This window comes from Coccinella septempunctata, chromosome 2 (assembly GCF_907165205.1).
Source record: "Coccinella septempunctata chromosome 2, icCocSept1.1, whole genome shotgun sequence".
NCBI lineage: Eukaryota > Metazoa > Arthropoda > Insecta > Coleoptera > Coccinellidae > Coccinella > Coccinella septempunctata.
In genome coordinates, this window is record NC_058190.1 from 53,119,465 (window position 1) to 53,145,479 (window position 26,015).

Sequence of the window (26,015 nt, forward strand, 5' to 3'; positions counted from 1 at the left end):
TTATGTTTTCATTATGCTACCTATTCTCTTCTATTTTTCATTTCAAGTGCTGCACGAGTGATATTATGTCCTATTCTCTATCATGCTTCTCCCAGCTACCAAGGTAGTGCTTCTCAGAGGACTTTCAAAACTTGTAACTACGAGTTGTGTTCTCACACCCCCTCAGGCACTGAGCTGTTGATGATTATCCAATCAGTAAAGATGGCCCATAGCTCTAAAAAATTTCTTCTTTATAGCCTCTAGACCTCGGCTATCCCAAGCAGAAGGTTTGGGCTGCAAAGCCTTTGCTTACATCAAACTGCACTTTTATTCAGAGAGTGCAGAGTTAGGGTAAATTAATGGGCCAGATCTGAAATATATTCGGATACTCAAAATAGAAATTTAGTTACATCAAGAGCTAATACTAATGTTAACGTTTTAAAACCAATGACTTTCTTCTCTGCGGTAAACTCCTAGTGACTTTCAAGTAGAAAACTTTATTTTCTCTCCTCAAAACTTTTATGTTGACGTAGCCATAAGCAACGTTTCCTGTGTGAAATGCGTTAAGACTCACAATTATTATGAATTAAATCGAATCGAGTTAATTTCCAATTATGTTTTTCTCATCCTCCAGTATGAGGTCGCAATATACTCGTGGACAATTCAAATATTTGATCCAAAAAGTTCTTTGATGCTGCCGGTAGAGCCGGCAAATACATAGCATTTTCCATTAGGACAGTAGGATGTGTAAACTCGTAAACTACACAAAAATGAATTCATGTAGAATTTTCAGGTGAATGAAACACAGATCAAAATATTGGAAATTCAATGAACTAGGGTGATTTAACCTGTTGATTCTCGATGATGCTGCGAAAGTACCTGGCAAACAGGATGATGGTAGCAGTAGGAACTAATTTCCTTTCTCAGTAAACGGTGAATGATGATTCTGGTTCGTTTGAGATGTAAAAGTTTCACCATTTTCGAATAATGTTGATTGTTTTTTATTTCTGAGTGCTATGTGTACAGGGTGGGCAAATTTCGATGTTTTAGCACTACAGCTTTTAAACCAGAGGAGATAGACAAAATCTGATACCCCATTCTCGTTCTCTTTTTCTGAGAAACTTACAATAGTAGTAGTGATTTTTGGCCATTTTCTTTTGTTTTCGAGTTATAAGCAAAAATTGGAAAAATGGCGATATCGAAATAAATTTATATCTCCGCTACTATTGATGATAGAGCTGTGAAATTGAAACCTTATACAGGCACTTTTTTACGTAGAATCCAGTGGCGTGCTTGCCTTTTCAGCAGGATTTTTAATTACGAAGCTATGAACCAAAGTTATGTTTTTTTAAATGGGAACACTAGTTTTCTGTGCAATTTTTTGAAAGCTTAATTTTTACTGATTGCAAAAATATATAACATCATATGGTTTGTATCAATATAAATAATAGAAAATGGTCAAAAACCTTTGTTCTCAATATTTCTATGGTTTCAACTATTGACGAGCACAGAAAAATAGAGTTTCCTATAACAAAAGCAGTCTCCTTCCGGCAATGTCATTCTTTCTATGCTTTCTACCAATTTTCACAAAATTTGAATCAAGATATATTTCATAAATTTTCATAATAATGAAAGGACTCATAGAAGGAGACAGTGGTAATCATACGATGCTATATGTTTCTGTGCTCATCAAAAGTTGAAACCATAGAAATATTGAGAAAAAAGGTTTTTGACCATTTTCTATTATTTATATTGATACAAACCATATCATGTTATATATTTTTTAAATCAGTAAAAATCAAGCTTTCAAAAAATTGCACAGAAAACTAGTGTTCCCATTTAAAAAAACATAACTTTGGGTCATAGCTTCGTAATTAAAAATCCTGCTGAAAAAGCGAGCATGCCACTGGATTCTACGTAAAAAAGTGCCTGTATAAGGTTTCAATTTCAGAGCTCCATCATCAATAGTAGCGGAGATATATATTTATTTCGATATCGCCATTTTTCCAATTTTTGCTTATAACTCGAAAACAAAAGAAAGTGGCCAAAAATCACTACTACTATTGTAAGTTTCTCAGAAAAAGAGATCGAGAATGGGGTATCAGATTTTGTCTATCTCCTCTGGTTTAAAAACTCTAGTGCTAAAACATCGAAATTTGCCCACCCTGTACAATCTTAGACTAAATCAATAACTTTGCTACTGAAGAATGATGATAAGTGATGCTTTCGGATGTACAGAACAGTTTTTCAGATATTTATAAACTTTTTTCAATAAATAGAACCCAACTTCACTTTTCTACGAAACAGTTTCGATCGAAAGTATCACTTATCAGTAATCTTCAGCAGAAAATATCATTGAATTTTGTCTTGATTCGCATTTAAGGCACTCAAAAATCCAAGTAGAGCTTATCTCACAAACATTGCAATTTTTACCGGGGTAGAATTCTGATATTCGAAAGAGTTAAGGCCTGGTCTATCATCAGTTCCATAACTGCCAAAGTTTCACCGAACATCCGGGATGTAATAAATTTCGTAAATGATTCAATTTTTTCAATATCTCTTTTTCCTAACAATCACGTGCTCTGGTACATGATTCACATTGTTATTCATCTTTCCTTTCGTTTCAACAATGTATTTCTGACAAAACCGAGACTCGTACCAATATAATCTGCTTGCGATATACAGGGTGGGCAAAATTCGTTGTCTACCTCGAGAATGTGTCATCTGTTTTCTTCTAGCTGTTATGGTTCTCGAGATACCCTCAGTAGACAACGAATTTTGCCTACCCTGTTCACCTACCTAAAATTAGCGTCAACTGAAACTACGACAAGCAAACTTTTGGCAATATTCGAAGAGATGATCCCATTATTGATCGATCAAAAATTCCTTAGCGAAATTCGGCAAAATTCCCTGCTTCAACCAAACCCCTGTCGTCACATGAAGCCACCACACGCGGGGTCAAACATAAGACCGCTCGGCGCGAGGTAAACCTGCTCCTACCTAAGTCAAGCACGCTCAGTCCTTTCTCGTACTCGCACACCTGTGTATCTAAGCGCGACCGGAGCACTCGTAACGAAAGAGAAACTGCAGTCATTGTCGCCGTTGCCTAATCATGCACAAGAAATGACATAAGACAAGACCCGATTCAGCACACGTGTTCTGTTCCGGAATCTATCCAACTGTTTTCGAGTCATTTTGTTCCGTCGCCGTCGTTGGATCCTCGAGGATAGGAGATGATGGTGACATACGTTAATTTTTTGGTGTTCCTGCTGACCCTCGCGGTTATATGCTCCGCTAAAGGTAGGAAGAGTTTATTTAGACAATGGATATGATAATTCGGTACCTTTTACTTTTCAATGATCGAAGACGTAGGGTCATTTCAAGAATTGCACGCAGGCACTTTATCAGAGGTGGTTCGTTCATATGTGGGATGCCCCAAGGGTATATTTTTGCAATTCTGACATTCAGTAATACCAGGAATGTCTGACAATTGGAAAAAAAAACTGGAATGACATAAAAATGATGATCAATGTTCATGAAAATGAAGTTGTGAATCATTCAAAGGAGAACTGGCCATTACTTGCAAGTTTTGGAGTATTCACTTTCGTTTACCTGAGGAATTTTGCAAAATATTACTAAAAAAATCCGCAATTTTTTTGGTAAACTACTGGGAGTAACTCGATGAAATTTACTAAACAGTTTTATCATCTTAAGAGATACGTTGTTTTTCTATGGAAAGTGAAAGCTGGATATATCGATGAACCTTGGTGTATTTTCAAATGAGGATATAGAATTTTGTATCATCCAGAATCTTTATTTTCGATGAACGATCTCAGGAAACTTTGCAAACCTTCTGGACAAAACATTAACTATAGAAACGTATTTTTTAATTCTATTTTTGCCTTTCGATTTTCTTAATCATTAAACAATAATTTAAAAAGTTATGATATGAAATTTATATTGAATGTTTTGACATTACTTGGTAGTTTCGTTCTCACATTCATGGTTTCGTCACAGAACCTTCAACTACCTACTTGAGTGTTCTGTGCTAGGATCATAGCTTATTATTAACTATTGACTCTATGTGCTCTAAATTGCAATCTCATTCATGTCTCTTGGACATTTTAGTAGCTCTGTGACGAAATCATCGATGGTATGCACTAAACACAGAACAAATTCCATTGAACACAATGTCAATTTTGTATCATTCTTGGATTTGATTTTCGGCGCTTTTCGAAGGATTGTGAAATGGTAAAGGCAACCGAAAGAAACAAATAGAATTAAAAAAAAGATACGTTCCCAATGTGAGTGTTTTTTCGAGTATTCACAAAGTTTGCAAGCGTTTCTCAATTCGTCCATTCAACATTTGATTGAAACACATAGAATTTTCTATTCATCAAGGGTATCCGGAATAAACTTTTTAATTTCAATCATCATTTGGCTCAGGTGAAGGTGAATTTTAAATGGGAAGCACACCGATCGACCTTCACGTGATGAGTCGGTTGATTTTAATCTCGAAGACGACTCAAATCTCTCGAAACTCTCCATCATCAGCATCTATGTACTTTCTTCAAACAACTTGCCCGCGAAAACCACGTGTCTCTACCATCGACAAAGAGCTCATACACGACGAAAATCACCTTGAGTTATTCCAATTGCACATGCAATCACTATGGTTATGAAACGAATAATTCCATAGGTTCTAGCCTATCCTGCAGCATTCGCTAACTACGTTAAATATGTGGGTTTAGCAGCTACTGCAAGGTTACAGGCTGAACTTTAGACGTTCTCCACTTAAGAGGAGACATTTATAGGTATTGTTGTACAGGTTTTTTCTATGGTTGAAGGAGAACTCGGTTATTTTGAATACTTAATGGGATAACTGTAATTTTTGTCTTGTGGCAGTGGGTGGGTAATTAGCTTACGTGTTCCTCAAACTGTTGAAATTGAATCAGTAAAAAGACCGAGACGAAAAAGAAGTGTGTAAAAATATTTCCTGTGTATCATTTACCGAATGAATCCTTCTGAAAGCTTTACAAGGAAAACTCAAATCTTGAGCCGAATTGCCCTAGGAAGATTGAAACCAAGAACTTTCTCTGAAGAATCAACAATCAAACCTTTACCTACTGTTCTCTCCAAAATTTATTCCTCATCTCAAAAATTTTTATAGAAAAACTAGAATATGTACCTAATAAACGATTAAGAGATCTCAATCAAGCAATGAATTGGGAAAAGAATGGAACTCTATGCCGATACTCCTTGACTGTTAGCGAATATAAGGAGATAGACTAGGTGTCAAATGTAAGGGAGTAAATATAATAGTTGAACAAATAAGGAACTCATTTTATGAACACGTGCACTGTTAAAAACAACAAAACAACAGAAGGTATTCAGCAGTAAATATACTGCTCACCTTTATAGGCGGAAAATAATACCTGAAGAATATTTGTCGAGTATTCATAATACCAGAGCAACCGGATGTTTGAATGGAGTGAGGAGTTCCATAATTTATGGTTTTACCACATTTCAGCTAATTCAAGGTAATAATCCTGCCATTCCAGTGAAGCAACGAATGGCAAAGTACTCGAATGTGTGTTATGTTTATGAGAAACTTATCAACTGAAAAAATTCTTTACAAAACGCAATAAACTGTGAAGTATATTGTATCCATTTTGAAGAGGTATTCAATCGAATAGAAAATGCAGAATACCTATCCAACATGACCCACTTATAGCCAACATAAAATACGCATTGTTTCCCCAGCTCGGCGCATAACACAAAATTACACGGTTTGTTTAACCGTTTTTTCATCGCAAAAGAATTTAACACATTACCAACTCAATTCGATCCTCAATTACCTCTGATATTTTTTTAATCTCTCCATTCGTAGATGGAATTTTCCACTCACCTATTTCTTGAACATACTACTTAGTCCATCGAACGAAATTGAAGTGTATATTGTGTGCTAATACCAGAGGCTCTTAATATAAATTGGATATTCCCACAAAATTGAGTTTTAGACGTGTTTAACACGGCAAAGTTTAACGGGATAATGGAATATTTGAATTTGTAGTGAAGCCACATCGATATTGGAGTAGGTACTTCGGGTTCTGTTATTCGCTTTTAACAGGTTGGTATTAAGTGGGTTTAGCTGATGGAAATTGATTCAAAAGGATGAAGAATGAAGCCGAGTAACTTGACTGATAGGTTTAGGTCGAATTTTTAAGTTTCCGAATTAAGAATCGTATTGTTTTCCGCTAGACATACTTGTTTTCACAGAGACCTCAACGCGTGATTAAGCAAGAAACCTCGAAGACTTCTAAGATGTCTGTGACGTTGAAAACAGAACACCCAATAATAGTGCAGTGACTAAGGGTGAAAATCAAAACAAATATGTGTTGAACCCCCAAAATGTTTTATGCACTCAAAAACACGTCGTACCCAAACTTCATTAAAATATAGTACCTAGATATACTAAGAGATAAGAGCAGATCTGCCTAAAATTGGACAATGTTGTCGTTGAATTCAAGATCCGTATGATTTATTTGGTCATCTATAGGTGGTCTGCCTAGATTTATACACTAGCCTGTGGCTAGTGACTGACCAGAATTCCTTTCCCAACTTCTATTCGTAACATTCCTCTTCCTTGATTGATGTATGTTAGTCAATGAGTTGGTTATTATCCCATGGTATTTTCGTTGCTACTAAAATGAATTCGCAACTCATCGTGAAATGTTTAGTGTACCTCGCTTGTACCATTATTAAATCACCTTTTACGACATGCAGTTATTTCTCTGGATAGTCGATATTAATACCAGGGAGTTATATCTTCATCTTTCAGAACTATTCGAATTTGTATCGTAAACTGAAGAACTGTTACGTGGTAATGGAATGTCCTCAATTTGCCCGAAGACACAATATGTTATTGTTGTTTATTAATAAAGAACAATCATCTTGTTCAGGGTATGATCTGAGGACTGTGGCTCCTTCTGAATCCTTTATATACCTTGAATATTCACGGTCAAGAAAATTCAAGGTATATAAGGCATGAAATTTGTGCAGTGGTCATTTTGTGTTACCTTCTTCTACTTGGGGGACTGAGGCCTTGTGGTCCACTGTTGATATAGTTGGAGCTCCCTGCTCTTTTCTCTCAAGGACCAGGAGTTTTGACCTTAGGCTCAGAGAACGGTCCCTGGATGAGGAGTTTGTGGTCTATTCAGAGGAAACATTTCTGTCTAGCCACCTGACAGATGTCAATTATCAAAAATCAGGTGACTGAACCGAATTGCATCGCTCATTCTCACAGCACCGTGTTCCGAAATCACGGACATCTTCAGACACGTAAGAACTGACCTCTCCTGGAGTTCAGATGAATCTCCGACAATAACTGTTATTCCATTTAATAACTCCACCTGCCTTGCACAGCCTTAGGCCGCTTTTTTAGAGCTTCTAATTCGATAATTTTTCTGGCTTGTGTGAATTTGGGAGAGTGTGTAAACGCTATATCGTATAGCCTCCAACCATTCCATTAAATATTCGGCAAGATGGACAGGATTTCTACTAACGATCTTTTTTAGATTATTTATCACGGAAGATGAGATCATGCGATTTTATTTTTAGCTACGCAGGGACGTACTGCAAGAAGATCTTCTTGGTACTTTTGGCTGATTTTGGATAGAGTACGAGGATATACTGAAAAATTCTTAGCCTACTGTAAAACCGAACAAAATTTCAATGTCAAGACTAACAAGATATCAATACTCGTATTGACGAGAATGGGAAACTGACTCATAGTAACTGGCATATGAATTGCTAATTTTAATTATGAGGAACGACACGTTGGAGGCTCAGTTGCAATGCAGAATTATTTGTCATCCCTGAATCGCTGCAACATTCTGGACACACTTGTATAGGAAACTCCAAACCTTTCTGCAATTCTTGTGTATGTCCACCCTTCTTCTCGCAAAACTACCGCTTGGGCACATTCCTCTTGGGTCAAATTTCGTGTTTCGCATTGCATAGCGATCGAGTGTAGGAAATCAAAAGAAAGAAAAACTATTGATCACTAGAATTGATCGAGATCAACTGATTTTAGAATGGAGCCAATACATTCAAAATCTGATAATATCATCTTTTTTTATTCCTGCTGGGAAAAAACATCTGTATTGAAGAAAACCGTTGAAAGTGTATAACATATGCATGCATAATTCTGATAAAAATAATTATCATTGAGAACATCTTCAGTTGTAGAATAAATTTGAGTTTTCCATAATGTGCGTTAATTTTTTTGCGAAGTTTATTTCCCAAGAAAGACCAAAATTCAGGACCTTGAATGTATATATACATACTATACTATATAATTTATACTATCTATAGATAGTATAAATTAGTTCGGATCGTTTTTTATGGTTAAAATTACACTTATTCACAATAAAATGAACAACAGATTATTCACAGTATCCTTCATCGATGGCTCCTGATTTCCTTGTACCTTTCAGGACATATTCGAGATCTATAGCTCCTCGCAGCATAATCAATCAGCTCCAAAGATCGCACTGCATGTTCTAGCTAGCATTTCTTTCGCTATACAGAAAAAACCAATCAGGACACCACGAAAAAATCCGCTTGAACTCCTGAAACTCCGGCAACCGTTATCATCAGCCAGACTGGCCATTTTGCTAAAAGCTCTTGAATATTCAGCGCTCCGCAGACGTCGCCGTGGGCAGCATCGTCGTTTAGCCTACCAAGTTCATCGACTTCCTCCCAGACAAGTGCGAAATATTTAGCTAATAAGTCAGGAACACCTGGTCGAAGGACATGACGACATGGCCGGTTAAACACACATGGTTCATATTATGCGATCGTAAGCCATTAAAATGCCTGCGTAATTTGAGGACGTGCATCTTCATGGCAGAGAGTTGAGGCCAGCTTGCGCAGTACGCTGTGGACTGGTGAAAACGAAACCGATGTTTTATTGGCATCTATTTCCTGTTGTCTGAGTCGAAGGATATTCTAAGGAGTCTGTTTTTATCCCACCCTTGTCGGTGAGCTCAAACAATAACTCTTAAAAGCCAAATAGGAGAGCTTAAAAGTTCTTCCAAGTGGCAGTGGTCCAATTTTATTCTGTCGGGGTCGTCTGTCTGTTATTTCAGAAAGAAGGGACGTCAAGGGTAGGTTCAGGCTTCAAGAGTCGAAAGGCTGATTTGGTTCTTTGGTTTCAATTTGTTATGAATGTCCGAAGACCAGGACAGGGTAGACCGCGGGTAACAACTGCCATTCAAGAACGTTACTTTAGAGTTTCTTCGTTGAGACAACGGTTTGCAACCGCTCGCCTCCTTCAAATTCAGCTTGAGCAAACTCATGAGGTGCAAATTAACACTCAGACAATAAGAAATCTGCTCAAAGAATATGATTTAAGGCCTCGTGTCGCGGCAAGAGGTTCAGCTTGATAATGGAGCTATGAATGCTGATAAGTATATAAGGAACATACTTGAAGAGCATGTAGTGCCATTTGCCCCATACGTTGGTGAAAATTTCATTTTTATGGAAGATAATGCCAGACACCATCGTGCGCGCATCGTTCAGGAGTACCTTGAAGAGGTTGAAGTCTCTCGAATGGAATGGCCAGCAAGAAGTCCAGATCTCATTCCGATTGAGCAGGTTTGGGACAACCTCAATAGAAGGCTGAGAAGTTCAGGAAATCATCCAGCTACTCTTAATGACTTAGGAATCCAACTCGGAGAAATCTGGGAAGGATTAGATCAGAACATTTTAAGATCACTCATTTTGAGTATGAACCGTCGTTGCCGAGCTGTAATTAACACAAGGGGTGGAAATACCAAGTATTAAATCACTTATCAGCATTTCAGTATTTTGAAAATTGTTCATTTCTCTTCTTTCACATAAGATTCGGTGAAATCCTGAATTTTTCTTCCATTTAATGTGTCTTGTTTCGTTCAAAACCTTCCCGAGAGAACATAAAAAATAAGTAATAAAGTCAATGTAGAGTTAACTTTCATTAAAATTGAGATTTTCAGAATGTGCGTTGATTTTTTTGCGCAGTGTAGTTTCCTTAATGCTTTGGAACTTATGAACTTGTATTTATCATGACTCATAGAATATAGAAAGCACCTGTGGGCGAAAAAAATATCAGCGATTTGTCAACCGTTGCCTTGTCAGAACAGGAGTGTTGCAGGTTTCTTATTATGGGCATCCTGCCTACTAATCAAGAGCCCACCATAAATAATTTTCGTCCATTCACTTCTTACGGAACGACTAACGTTCTTTTCATCAGAGCACGCCCACGAAGTGGGCCCATTGTTTTTCCCGGCCAATTTCTCGAGCCGCTTATTTTTTTCATCCGACAAATAGCCCGTGATTTCTGGTCTACGAAATTAAGTACACGTATTATCTCGAGGATATTTCAATAACTCCTTTCTTCTGGGATAGTGATGGAAGTTTCGGATCTAACAGTTAGTGCCTGGAGTAATGAGAGCACAGGGTCGGACTTAAGCTGACAAATCTTGCTGATGAGACTAACTTCATATTTGGAGACAATGACATCATTAAAATAAAGATTGAATTCTTTCAACTATAGATACACATCAGCTAAGGTATTAAACAAAACGAATATAATTGTCAAACAAGTTAAACCAAGAAAAACAAATAAATTACTCTAAAGACGACATTCCAGAAATTCCCAAAAAATGGGTTCAGTTAAAACTTCCTCAAGATCGAACGGTTATGACGAGATGGATGAAATTTCCAGATTTGCAACTAGAAGAGTTGCTCTTTCAGAATATGTATCACGTTTAGATCTACGATGATTTTCCTGGAAGATAAATTACTCTAAAGATGACCTTCGAAAAATTCCCAAAAAGTTGGGTTCAGTTAAAACTTCCTCAAGACCGAACGGTTGTGGCGAAATGGATGAAGTTCTCAGATTTTATTCTAGATGAGTTGCCCTTTCAGAATATGTATTACGTTTAAATCTACGATAATTTTCCTGAAAAATAAATGACACTAAAGATGACCTTCGAAAAATTCCCAAAAGGTTGGGTCAGTTAGAACTTCCTCAAGATCGAACGGTTGCACCGGGGTGGATGAAATGTCATGTTTTATCACTAGAAAGGTTGCCTTTCCAGAGTATGTATCACGTACAAATCTACTATGATTTTTTCGCTAGATACAACCTAACTCGAAAGTTTTTCTGGAGATTAGAATGATGGAAGAATTTTGATGTAAATAATTACTTGCGGCGTCTTCGTTATATCAATATATAAGTGGACAATGTCCAATTTTTTCCAGAACAGGAACAATTTCTTCAGACTCCCAATATAAAGGTACCATAGAGTCGTATCAAGATCGCTGAACCCGTCGTTTTATGCATAAAATCAAAAGTCAAGAATCGAAGAAACCAGTTTGAGGTAATGGTTATCAACGAAACGTCTTGCTGGCGATATTTCACGCTCCGTTATGTTTATTTACACGTTTAGGATATTTGATTGCTCCTTGATTATACCCGGTGAAGAAACAAACTACAGGTGATTCCTACAAACGGCCTCGTCATTTCACACTTCCTCAAGAAGTCTCTCGCACTCGTAAATGCGGAATTTCATTAGTTTTTTCAAGTTGCTTAAGATTCCGGTATGATCGCTTATGCTTTACTTGCATACGTAATTTTCAATATTCATTTCGGAGAGGCTTCTTTGTTTACGACCTGTAACATATGAGACTGAACATCTGGGAGAGTAGGGAACTATTAATATACCCTGTAAAGTCAATTGTTTTTAGCTAATTAGTTTTTTCGTTGTCAGTATGGGAGATAATAGTTTCAGGCAAAAAATTTACTACATAAGCTATCAACTTTACTGGAGTTTGTTTCAATACCAAAGAATTTAACTACAATATGGTGTAGAAACAATTGAATTATATAGAAAATTGCGAATGTTCTTGGACAACGAACTTCAGCAAAATTTTAGGTGGTCGAGTTATTTTCCGGTGTATTCACCCACAAACATAACAGTTGGCTCTGAAACTGATTTGGAGGGTTAAATCACTGCTGTCGACATCAACTGCGAAGCTTTGGTGCACAAACCGCATATAGATATGGACCGATGCACATTTGCTAGATCTGACCACATAAAATTCAAATTCACTGTCAAAGAACGTTGAACATTGAATTAATTCAGGGCTCAAACCATTAATTATTGAAACCACTAATACAAAAATTAGAGGGTGTTTAATTGAGGTCATTCAGGAGAAAGTATAATGTATAGTTGATTGATGTGTGGGAAAGTTGCACTTGGTGCAACAATGAGTTCGAATTTGAATCGTATCAACATAAATTTGACATGAGTTCCAGTGAGGATATTCAAGGCAAATTACAAACGAAGGGGAGATACTTCTGTGATAAGTTTGAGGTGAAAAGTCCTATTATTATTAGACAGGGTAGACCACGGGTAACAACTGCCATTCAAGAACGTTACTTGAGGAGAGTTTCTTCGTTGAGACAACGGTTTGCAACCGCTCGCCTCCTTCAAATTCAGCTTGAGCAAACTCATGAGGTGCAAATTAGCACTCAGACAATAAGAAATCGCCTCGGGGAATATGATTTAAGGCCTTGTGTCGCGGCAAGAGGCCCAGCTCTTACCCCAGCCCATCGATGGGCGCGTTTGGATATTGCGAGAGAGCATATCCATTGGGAAGAGGCCGATTGGGGAAGAGATCTCTTCACAGAATCACAGATGAGTCTAGATTCTGCCTCTACCATTTTGATCGACGTTCCCTTGTATACAGACGTCCACATGAAAGATATGCTCAGTGCAATTTCCCGAATACTACTGGTTTCGGGGGAGGATCTATTATGGTATGGGGTGGAATATCTTTGACTGCTCGCACAGACCTAGTGGTCGTTGATAATGGAGCTATGAATGCTGATTAGTATATAACGAACATTCTTGAAGAGCATGTAGTGCCATTTGCCCCATACATTGGTGAAAATTTCATTTTTATGGACGATAATGCCAGACCCCATCGTGCGCGCATCGTTCAGGAGTACCTTGAAGAGGTTGAAGTCTCTCGAATGGAATGGCCAGCAAGAAGTCCAGATCTCAATCCCATTGAGCAGGTTTGGAACAACCTCAATACAAGGCTGTGAAGTTCAGAAAATCATCCAGCTACTCTTAATGACTTAGGAATCCAACTCGGAGAAATCTGGAAAGGATTAGATCAGAACATTTTAAGATCACTCGTTTTGAGTATGAACCGTCGTTGCCGAGCTGTAATTAACGCAAGGCGTGGAAATACCAAGTATTAAATCACTTATCAGCATTTCAGTATTTTGAAAATTGTTCATTTCTCTTCTTTCACATAAGATTCGGTGAAATCCTGAATTTTTCTTCCATTTAATGTGTCTTGTTCCGTTCAAAACCTTCCCGAGAGAACATAAAAAATAGGTAATAAAGGCAATATAGAGTTGACTTTCATCTTCATTTCATTCTCAAGATTGAGATTTGCAGAATGTGCGTTAATTTTTTTGCGCAGTTACGAGTCAAAGACTCACCCTGTATAAATGGGCATAAAAGCGTGATGGGAGGTGTTGAAATGATCGGTATCAAAACCTCATGAACGTAACAACACACCTCAGAATGAATAATTGGTTTTCATTGAGACTCGAATGGAAATCAACAGCACGCATAGCAGTTTCAGCAGTGAATGAATGCAATCTGCCAGCTCTCGATCGAAATCGATATTCAACAGCCATCGGCAATCGCCTTTTTACCAAATCGAATATTGTTTCTGGCTATTTCGTACGATTTTCAAAGCTGCATTATGAACTACTGGGCTCCATTCAGCGTATGGTTTTAATTGAAATGGAGTCGATGAAGCTCGATCCAAATATAGGTGTAATAATCTCTGGATGATGCAGATTCATAATTATCACCGAAGTTTATGGGTAGAGGTAGACAACGCCATTCAGCTCCCCTTGAAATTAATGATTTATATGAATAAACATCCTTATTATTGTTATCTCACGAAACAGGAGAATGATGCATCTTGGACAAATCATTTTATTCCTCATTCGAAACATCTTCTTTATTTCACGAAGGTTTCGCAACAATTACATCGTCAAGGTCTGAAACTTCGATAAATTCGCTTTCAGAGGTCAAACATTCCATCATCAACTCAACAAAACAATCACGTCTACTTTTAGACCCTTAGACGACTCGAATAATTGAATGTACAAAAACTATTCGAAAGAGAAATCCATTACCCATTACCATTTTCGAGACGGGGTATTTCTCATCCTACAACTGGCAGTCATATTAAATTCATTAACTGCCATTTACGGGCATTGAAGATCCCAATCGAGCCATGTCTAATCGTAATGAGAGGCCTAGAGATGAGCCGGGTGGGTTTAGAATCATCGCCACTTACAGAAAGGCTGACTGATGTATCCGATGTCGATGATTGAGGGATTTGAGGTGGATGGAGGGTTATGATCAGGTGAGATTGTATCTTCGATAGGCTGGGGGGTGTGGAAACAGATTATGTGAAACACGAACCTCCTCTTTGAATGTGATATAAGTTACGAGACCTATTCTAATTTTTTGATCATTTTATGACGATTGGTCAGAGAGGAAAATCATCGTTAAGCTGAAAATGATACATATCCTGAAAGAGCAATTCTTGCAATAATAAATCTCGAAATTTCATCTAGCTCGGTGCAACCGTTCGGTCTTGACGACTTTAAATGAACCCAAGGTCAAATTTTGAGACGCGTATCCTCCAGAAAAATCGTCGTAGAGCTAAAAGTGATACATATTCTGAAGAAACAGCTATTCAAGTGATAAATCTCGAAACTTCATCGACTGTTCATCGTTAGGTCTTGATGAATTTTCAATTGAACATAGCTTCTTGATTGGATACATTTATTACAGCGTACCAGCAACGTCTCTAGACCTCTAAAAAAATGTTTCTTCTTGCTCTGCAAACCCGATCTCCACAGCTTTTATTACCTCCTCATTGGAAGAGAATTAACGACGTTTCGAACTTTTTTTCAATTGAGGAAAGAGATGATAGTCGGATGGAGCCAATTCTGGTGAATAAGGGGGATGTTCTAGTAATTCAAACCCTTAATCACGAATTTTTTGCATAGCAACATGATATTTGTGTGCAGGGCCGTTGTCCTGCAGAAACAAAACAGCTTTAGATGGCTTTCCGCGTCTTTTCTCTTTAATTTTTTCCCGTAGAGTACTCAGTTATGTCGAATAGTAATCTCCGGTTATTGTTCTACCCTTATCCAAAAACTCAGTCCTGATTACTCCATGGCAATCCCAAAAAACTGAATCAAGAACATTTCCAGCACATTTTTGGACACGAAACTTTTAAGGTCTTGGAGAACCAGAGTGTAGCCATTCCATCGATGGTTGCTTTGTTTCTGGACCGTAGAAATGTACCCAAGTCTCATCCATAGTAACAATTCGGTTTAAGAAGTCTACATCGTTTTCAAATCGAGCCCAGATCGAACGCGATGCTTCTACCCTTGCACGCTTTTGGTCAACATTCAAACATTTGAGGATCCATTTTGCAGCAATTTTTCTCATGTCCAAATTGACGTGAACTATATGATGAACGCGTTCGTATGGAATATTCAGTGCTTCAGATATCCGTTTTAGCCCAATTCGACGGTCTGATAAAATCATGTCATGAACTGCATCGATATTTTCGGGGACTGACACAGAAACTGGCCTTCACGATCGGTCATCATCTTCAATGGAAAATTCACCTCTTTTGAAGCTTGCAGTCCAATTTCTGACGCATACGAAGGACGTTGATCACCAAGGGTATTAAGCATATCTTCGTAAATCTGCTTACCTCTTAACCCTTTTAAATACAGGTACTTGATGATGGCTCGATACTCCAATTTTCCGATTTTCACAATTTCGTTGGACATCTTCTTTCTTTTAATTTATTGCGTAACTCTGGTTAACTTTCTTGACCCCAAACTTCACACTGACAGTTCTAATGAGTTATTGTTCGTTGCTATGGTAACGCATTATTTTTTTCATGTATGGAACTGGTCTAGGCTAACTAGATATCAATACATCCTCGTAGACCTACGAAACCTTCAAATTTCCTTCATTCTCGATGAAAAAAAATGTCGGACCGATTAATACACGCGATTCTTGTTTCGCTGTTGGGGTTCATCGTCCACAGAATCGAATCGAATAATTGTGAATAACCGCCAGCAGCGAGTTTCCATTCAGCCTCAATGGATTTTTCCGGACCGGCGAAAAAAGATTTCCATTCCACACACAAAGCCCGGCGAGGTGGCCTTTAATGAATAATCGGATTTCCGTGAAAAAGGCCGAGCAGAGTGGTCGCGGACCGAATGAAATTAAAATTTCCGGCGAAAACCCACGGCGCGGCGCGAAAAGAAAAGAAAAACACCGAAACGGTCCGAAATATGCCCGATTTTAACGTCGTTTTCAGGGAAAATGTATACAATTTATTTCGTTCCGGGACAGGTTCGCCATAACTCAGTTGGCGAGGGACAAATTGCCAGGTCCGAGAGTTTTTTTGGCCGTGGTACAGGCTAGTATATGAAAACATTCGACAAAAAATTACGAATGGGGCGCTGAATGAAGAGAACAAATGCTGTGTAATTGGGGTGTGCATAAATTCATGCAACTGTTATTCCCGAAAAAGCTTCACTGAATCCCGACTGAAGTGATGGATGAAACGTGGATAATTTTGTTTGTGAAAATGTTATGTTACCTTCTATTCGAAGTTTTGTCTGTTCTAGGTTCTAGCCACTACTTTTTTAGCAGAATTCGGATATTAGTTCGCAAGAACTCTTCATCTCCATGAGTTCAGGACACAAACGAACATTTGAACCTTCGTATGATGTTAGGCACCTCTCACATGGTCTATCTAGAGTCTAGATGTCTAGACGAAAAAATTGTTCAAATTGGAGGAGCTGTATCAGCCAGAAAAGAGGCTGAATTTTTAAGTCATAGATTGTTTCTTTGCGAATGGCAAAAACCACATTTCATTCATCTATCACGAACAGTTTGGTTTTTATGATTTTTTCCGCGAAGATCCAAAATTTCCGATTTTCCATCGACCATAACTTGAGAAATAATTTTTTTTAAAAATATCTGTTTGCATATTCGTGTTCTACGCCCTCGAATTAGTCGACAGTATAATTTTGGTTTCGATCGGAGACCAAAAATTTTTTTCAAAAAATCGCAATTTTTCCATATGTATGGAAAATTCATGAAAATTTTTGATGTCTTCGATTTTCACCAAAATTGAAATATTCACTAAATCGAGGACGTAGATTACGAATATGCAAACAGAATTCTCCTGGAAGGATTATTTTTCAAGGTATGGTTGATGGAAAACCGGAAATTTTGGACCTTCGCGGAAAAAATCATAAAATCTGAACTGTGCGTGGTAGATGAATGAAAGTTGGTTTTTCCTATTCGCAAAGAACCAATCTATTACCAAAAAAATCAGCTTATGTCCAGTGCCTCTTTCCCGGCTGCTACAACTCTTTAAAGATGATCAATTTTTTTCCAATTTTACCACTAAAAGTGATTTTTTACTCGTTGTGTTTATGAATGAAATTCCGACAATCCTTGCAATTCTTCGAAATTTTCTTGGCAAAATGCATGCAATCGATTCAATGGTTAACCAATAGACCCATTGTTTCGAACGAAACAACCACTTCGCAGGCAATATTTACCATAACAGTTCCACGCGGTCCATATTTTACGTTCCCACACGTTCTATGAGTAATTCTCTCCGTACAGGTGTTCTAGATCTATAAATTAGAAGGTGTCGATTAAATCGACTTCAAGCCCCGTCTGCCCCTGCTCTCGGGGACCGTTAAGGTCGCAGGCCACGATTCCGAGCGCCATATTTTTTCATTTTCCATTTCCGATGCGTCTGAATTATGGACCGAACGTTGACAAGTGATCCTTTCTGGTCCTTCGCGAAGATTGCGGTTGGTTTACGGGCGCTGCAGCGGTTGGTTGGGTCGGATTTGCGATTTCTTCGGAACTTCTGCGAGGTGTTTAGTTGGTATTGCACAGTTCGAAGAAGCTGCCAGGAGGAGTCACGTTTCGTGTGCGCTAAAAAGTCGCGGTTAGGAAACCGATGGGCAATAATTATTGGGTGTTATGGATACGTGATATTCACGAACTTATAGCCTCGTTAACGAAGGGATTTTTTACGATAACGTGGTCGAAACACCGAATTGATCCCATTTCTCGTTTTCACCATGGCAAAAGTGCATTATTATTACCATTTCCATATTAATTTCTTCCTTTTTTTATTTTCGAAACGCTTTTATCTCATTCGTTTCTATTTTTCTACCTCTCAGGCGATTCTCGAATTCCTTATCGGAAAAATGACTGGTCTTTTGAGGCGATCCAAGTTGGTTGAAAATTTTCAATTTCTGTGAGTCAGCTCACATGATTTTGCATGCGCTTTTGATAATAGGTGGTGCAGATTAGCACATCCTGGTATATTTCCAATGGGATTCAATTTTTTGATCGTGTACTCTTAGCACACTCCTATAACATCAAGCCACACTTTTCTTCTTCGTCGAAATTATCAATATTCGATTTTTGTCCATTCACAAGAGTTTTTTCGATTCAAATCCACTGATACGGATCTGGCAGCTGAATGTGCTTCGGGAATTTCTGTTAGGAAATTGCAATAATTTCCTGATATTGGGAGAGAATTTAATGAGGCACCATTTAGGTATATAAAAAGCATAGTAAAGAGCATTTTATGCGAATTTATGAGGAGAAAAGGCTCTCAGAGAGCAAATTGATGGGAAATTTATTCGAATTTTGCGGTTCTTATACGGAGCTGGCCTTCCAAATTTCCACAAAGTGATGGCTTCCGTCTAGCCACCGCCAAGATCAGTTTCACGAGAGAATATGGGTCAGATCCTTGTTTCCTCACCCATAGTTCAGGTTATCTCTTCTAAGCTTTTATTCGGATGAGAACGCATCTCTATCAGATGAAACACTACCTACGCATTCAAATGTTAATACTTCTGAAGTTCTGAATGACGTTTGTGACCACCAATGATAAATACTAGCAGGGCACCCCTTTACATCACGCTGTATGCTGTTATATAACAGTACTTTTCTTTTCACGGTATCATTTGGCGGTTTCAGAATTGTAAAAGACTCATTGCTCATGTGTGTATCTATGTATCCTGATAATATTTACACCATGTTAGACTTGGACTACACCGCTATTCACACCTAAAGCCATGATTTATCACCTTGGCTTGGATGAGGTACATCATGATGAATTGGCTTGATGTGGAAAATGATTCTCGAATGGTTAGTTAGAGTTGGTTTGTGTTTGGATAAATGACAGGAACTTTATTAGTTAGGACAGTTTCTTTGGCTTTGACTGTCATCAATGCCTCGTAATGGCAGCTGTTTTTCTTGGTTTCAGAGAGGTAAGACTTTACTCCGTAATATTCAGTTGATATCGCTTTGAATTTCTTCGAAATTATTGTTTTTTACAGAGAAAAAACATGTTATATTATGAAAGGTTTTAGTTTTCTACTTCAATTGGAATTGAGAAATCTGAGACGCATCGAACAATGCTTGTGGATCATGGTGAAAATTATCCAATAGATGAATGATGAAGGAAATTTTAAGTATGCTGATTTCCGAACTATCGGTGCGATCATACTTATAATTTCTTAGGGCAAATTACGACTGTGTGCCCTCCTGTGACTGAAGAGACCCAACCGTGACCTACAGATCCTTCCATACTCCGGGCATGGATAGTCACCAATCAAATCTGGCCGCCGCTGTATCCTTCTCGAGTCTCCATTATAACTGTGCACCATAGATCTCCACTGTGACCTGTCTAACGATAGTTGTTCCCAGTTATGATTGGCATTAACTGATTTCAGGGATTGATGCAGTATATCCTTGAACCGCTTATACTGGCCTCCTGGTTTCCGAGCTCCCTCTGTGAATTGGCCATACAGAGCTATTTTGGGGAGTCTTGTGTCTTGCATTCTCACAATGTGGCCGCTCCATCTGAGTCGGGCCCTCGTTACTTGAGTCTCAATTGTTGTACAACACGCGCGTTTCAAGACTTCTGCATTCGAAACTTTGTGGAACCATCTGATGTGCATTAGCTGTCTTAGATGACGTTGTTGCGTTTGTTCAAGCTGTTTAATATGTCGCCTGTAGGGCGTCCAGCTTTCGCTTCCGTAAAGAAGCGTTGGGAGGACGACTGCTTTGTAAACAGCTGTCTTGGTCGTCAGATTGAGGTCGTGTTTTTGAAACACTCTGACTTTTAGCTTCCAGATTGCCCGTGATGTCGAATTGATACGGTTGTGTATTTTCGTGTCTAGGTTAGCCCTAGTATTTATGAAGCTTCCCAAGTATTTGAAACTTTGTGGAACCATCTGATGTGCATTATCTGTCTTAGATGACGTTGTTGCGTTTGTTCAAGCTGTTTAATATGTTGCCTGTAGGGCGTCCAGCTTTCGCTTCCGTAAAGAAGCGTTGGGAGGTCGACCGCTTTGTAAACAGCTGTCTTGGTCGTCAGATTGAGGTCGTGTTTTTGAAACACTCTGACTTTTAGCTTCCAGATTGCCCGTGATGTCGAATTGATACGGTTTTGTATTTCCGTGACTAGGTTAGCCCTAGTATTTATGAAGCTTCCCGAGTATTTGAAACTTTGTAGAACCATCTGATGTGCATTATTTGTCTTACATGACTTCAAATACGAAAAAAGTAGTGGCCTAGGATGCAATATTTCACTGAGTCCTCGACGGTGTAGACGTTTATATGTCTACCGAATCATTGTCACTACTGCTAATGAATTTTTCGAGTGAAATCGAAATGAGAATTCGTTTCTTGGGTTAAAAGTGCTAAAAAGAGCAAATTTTCGCTTTTCTATTCAGCGCACTGACAAAAAGCGAATTAATAATCCCCAGCGCTCCATTTCCAGCCTTGAGAACATAATCAGAAGCCGTTTTTCCGCCGGATATCATTAGTTTTTACTAACAACCAGAAAAATCTCGGACTCCAGCTCCGCTGGCAGACACATCATCGAAAGCTCCGTTCGAGGCACCGGTCTGGATCTTTAATTAATTTATATTCATAGCGACAGGGGCAACCATGCATATAATTAACAAGTAAACGTTGTTACAGCGCTCTTCAAACTGTAACTTTCGGTTTCAGGAGCGCCAACGTTTGACGAACAAATATGACGCGAAGACGTAAATTGCTGAATTTCGTGTTGATTGATCGAGTGGGTTGAGTGGTTTTCGAGTGGGTGTCACTTACAGGTATGACGGTCGTACGCGAGCAGTGGGCGAGTGCGTGGGAAATTTCGGCATGGAAATATTGATTTTTTCACGTTCGTGCAAGTTTTTTCCATGGGATATCGGCAGTTTCAAGATTGAGCTGTTTCAAATACGTATACAGTTGCTGGAAAGTCAGTTGAAATTTCAATCCTGCATTACTCACTTCAACAGTGATATTTCTAAATTTTAATGGACGTTCTTGCAACTTGTCATAGTCTCATTCAAAGAGCAATGAAGGCATAGGAAAAATACCGAACTGAGCAAACATTCCCAAAGTGAAAAGTGGCTCAATACATTCTTGTGATGAGGCATAGACAACTAGAAAGAAGGGAGGCCGGTGGGTTAGACGTTGCCGTTGTTATCATCAGAGTTACACGGAGCTCTATACAGATTTTATCGACAAGTTTAACAGTTTTCGATGTAGTTTCGATTTGCTTTCGATTCACACTGAAATTAAGATGTGTAGGATAGTGAACAAATCAGCATTTCATTTATTTGCGATCAGTTTCATGACGTTTTATCGCTCACCAGGTAGCTGTAGTGTTGTGAAATCACCACAGTAAAATTAAAATGATCTTAAGAATTAGTCATCCCTCGAATAGAGTTCCTATACTCCATTCACTTTTATTTTAGTAGTCGGTTGGCCATGGAAATTTGACACATTTCACTCTGTACAGTGCGAAAATGTAGGGTTATGACGCTTGTCAAAACATTTTTGGGATTTAAATCAAAGCTATGTGGCCCGTTCTACGTAAAAGTTTCTGTTATTATGTATTTTATCACAATGTCGAATCTCTTCGGAAAATATGTGACGAACATAATTGAAGTTTATACAAACTGATTGAAGTCATACCAAAAATAGTTATTTGCATGGAAAATACAAGAGATCAGTATAATATCATAATATGCACTAGCTTGAGGAGAGTTAATGTTCGTTATCTTCCTTGGCTAAAGTTTGAATGCGTTACATCAGTTGTAGATTTCAAAAATATTAACCCGAAGATGAAATGCATATGATGCAGTGGTTGGGAATGGGTATCGCCCGAAGGAATTAACAGATAATTACAAGAATGTTAAATTCTTCAACAAAAATCATCTTGCATCAATATAAGTAAAAGGAATTAAAAGTTTGAACAAAAATTTCAAATGAATAAACAATTAACAGGACAACTGGCCCGTATTTGTGGCTGTTCATCTTAATACATTGATATAATAATAATAATTAGGTATTTATTGGTACCTTAAGACATTTACAATGTATAGGACAAGTCAAATGAAAAATAGAAAAATAAATTTTCCGGAACTTATTCATTGTCTCTTTTATAAATTTCAGGATGGTTTTAGAGCTCCTCATGCAGTTTCTGAATCTTTTTTGAATTGAGTTGTGAATTTCAGGTCAATCTGATAAGATAGAACTAACTATGTATCACATTTTTCTGCTTTTGTTCTATTCATTCCAGATAAAATTTTCTGGTAACTTGGGGAAGACTCCCTGGATTTTCTTTTTCTTTGTGGAAATGATCAATTTTTGCAGTGCGAGATGCCCTTCAGTATGAAGTAATTCAACTTATTTCGTACATCTCTTACAATCCACTACAGGGGGAGAAATGGTTTTTACTGGGGTTTTCCCTAAGCAAAATTGGATGGCACCCCTTTACTCTAATCTCTGTTAAAAGTGTATCTTATACACGTGCCATAATTATTGTTTGATGTTAAAAATTGGAATGCTCTTCAACTTAAGAATATATGAAGCAGAAACTGCTGCTTGGAACCATCAGAGGTCAACACTCTGAAACAGATGAAAATGGTTTGTTCAGATTCTGCACACTATTTCCTTATCAAATTCGACCTAACCTAAGGAAATGCTTACTGAGAACAAATCGATTAACTCCTTGGTTGATGAAATGATCTGAGGTGCCTAGGGAGGTATCTAAATTCGTCAAATAATAATGGTGATGCTTCCTTGAAGAAAAAAACAGGTCACATCCATAATCGTGAATCGGATCCACCAATGCTCCATACCTACATGATTTTCATCTTTTCTCGGGGCGTTATAACAGGAAACCATGTGCCGTAAAGATTCCAATTTGTAGTTCGGCTTTTTGGGTCGGCGGCGGTCACCTCGCGGAAAAAAAAAACTCAATTATCATGCATACATAATCAATTCCGAACGTGAATTTTAATATGCCGCTAATCAATTACGTTTTGGCGTTGTGCCTCGGGACAAATGTGAGCGATGATACGCATATTCACCGTTATGATTTTCGGGCCTCGCCGATCGTGGTTGATACCATGCAGGTACCGATCGAATATGTTTTGAACCTTGGATGAATTTATAGGGGAAGAAGAGTTTTTTTATCAGAAGCGTTGCTTTGCCCTTCATCAGAGCTGTTTTGCAGTTCCAGAGCTTTAATGAACTAGAGTATCTGTGATGTCTTGATGGAGTTCACCTCCTCGCTTGTGCAAGTTTGTCGTCCAAAGCATTTTTGCGTTGGCTAGCAATGGTGAGGCATTCGTCAGTTTCTGCTAGACCATTGAGACGACATTTGCGTGTGTTGGAAAGCACTGTTGTCACTTTTCTCGGGCGTCTGTGTCAAAGAAGTCGATAAGAACTCAATCATCAGCTAGCGTCCGTAGCTTGGTGGTTAGGGTGTCGGCCCAGTATATTGCAACCGGAAGGTATACTCCATTCACATTTATTTCAGCAGTCGGTTGGCTATGAAATAATTTTCTCAAGTTTTTGTAACTAGAATGGAGTAAAGTTGGCACTCATGAAATGTCGTTAATGTCATAACGCCGTTGCCACAACTAATATCAATTTTTATTACCAAAATGCCGAAAGTGATTGAAAAAAGAGACAGGATGCTATTCAGAATTTAGGTCCGTTCATTCAAATAGTTATACCCTGATATTCTAAAATCTACAATACGTCAGACGGTAGCGAACATATTCAATGTAAGAGAATTTATATAAAGTTTCATCTGAATCTAAACGACTTATGTTTCAGCTGAATATTTCCACAATCAGAAAGATTTTGAATGAAGAGGATGACAAAGAATTTCCTTTTATTGGGTGACCCAAAAAATTGATGGCATTTCAGAATTTTATGTTTGAGTGAATTAATGCGAAAAGTTTACTACAGGATTTTCGATGAATGTCATCGTAGAATAGGTTCCCGAAAATTGATTTTTCTATTTTTCATTTGACTTGTCCTATACATTGTAAATGTCTTATGGTACCGATAAATATCTAATTATTATCATTATATCAATGTATTAAGATGAACAGCCACAAATACGAGCGAGTTGTCCTGTTAATTGTTTATTCATGTGAAACTTTGTTCAAAGGTAAAGTCTTGAATTGAAACTTCCTTTAATTTCTTTTACTTATATTGATGCAAGATGGTTTTTGTTGGAGAATTAAACATTCTTGTAATTATCTGTTAATTCCTTCGGGAGATACCTATTCTCAACCACTGCATCATTTGCATTTCATCTTCGGGTTAATATTTTTGAAATCTACAACTGATGTAACGTATTCAAACTTCAGCCGAAGAACATAAGGAACATCAACTCTCCCCAAGCTAGTGTATATTATGATATTATACTGATCTCTTGTATTTTCCATGCAAATAACAGGATTCGATATGCTTTCAATCACTTTGTATAAACTTCAATTATGTTCGTCACATATTTTCCGAAGAAATTTGACATTGTGATAAAATACGTAATAACAGAAACTTTTACGTAGAACGGGCAACATAGCGTTGATTTAAAACCCAAAAATGTTTTGACAAGCGTCATAACCCCACATTTTCGTACTATACAGAGTGAAATGTGTCTAATTTCCATGGCCAGCCGACTGCTAAAATGAAAGTGAATGGAGTATATACAGTTTTCAATAACGGATAAATTCATTTGGTATCAATTCTTCACCACTGCTGCAAAATTCAGCCAACTTTGACTAGTTCGAACCAAAATTTATTTCCGACCCAGAAATAATTGAAAGCAGTTTTTTGAATTCAATATCAGTTACAGTCTGTGTATAAATCAAAACTCGCCCTGTATATCCCCTTTCCTCCCTCCCCTGCGATCTACCTCGAACGATCCCATTGATCTGTCGAAGAAAAGCGTCGTTTGTCGTCAGCCGCATCGTGCATGTCCCAGTAATGGTATTCAGCATAGACAATCTATTCAGGAATAAATAAAGCAACAGTGGACACGTACGTCCTTCCAATCCATTCTTGGGGTACGGGGATAGTTGACATATGAGCAAAACTTGAAAAACCTGAAAACGATCGTTTCTCCTCAACAAAGAACGGAAAGGAGCGCGCCGGGCAAATAACTCGGCTCGACCGACCGAGGCCTGTTTGATATTTTAACGCTGATGCTGATCCGACCCATTGAAAATGCATTATTCAAGAAATGGACCCCGCCACGCAATCCGGGCCTTACGACATCCTGCGACAAAATTGTTTGGTGTTCTTTCATCTCGCGTTTTCATCTTACAGAATGAATCTCTTCAAAATAGGTGGTCATGAAGGACCGTTTCCTATCTCAACAGAAACATTTGAAGTTTAGCTTCTGTTCTGCTATGACGATGAGTAGGAAACTTGGAAACCAGCGTAAGCAGGATGGCAGGATGGTATAGGTACTATACTATAATT

General features: G+C 38.1%; 1 protein-coding gene across 1 annotated transcript in view; it reads left to right on the plus strand.

Moving 5' to 3' along the window:
• Positions 1-2,983: 2,983 nt before the first annotated feature.
• The window catches only part of LOC123307858, a 90,972-nt gene continuing 67,940 nt past the window's right edge, over positions 2,984-26,015 (plus strand). The window contains exon 1 of the mRNA XM_044890323.1: positions 2,984-3,279. Within this exon, the coding sequence (XP_044746258.1) occupies positions 3,213-3,279 (67 nt within the window). The 5' untranslated portion in view covers positions 2,984-3,212. The remainder of the gene's footprint in view (positions 3,280-26,015) is intronic.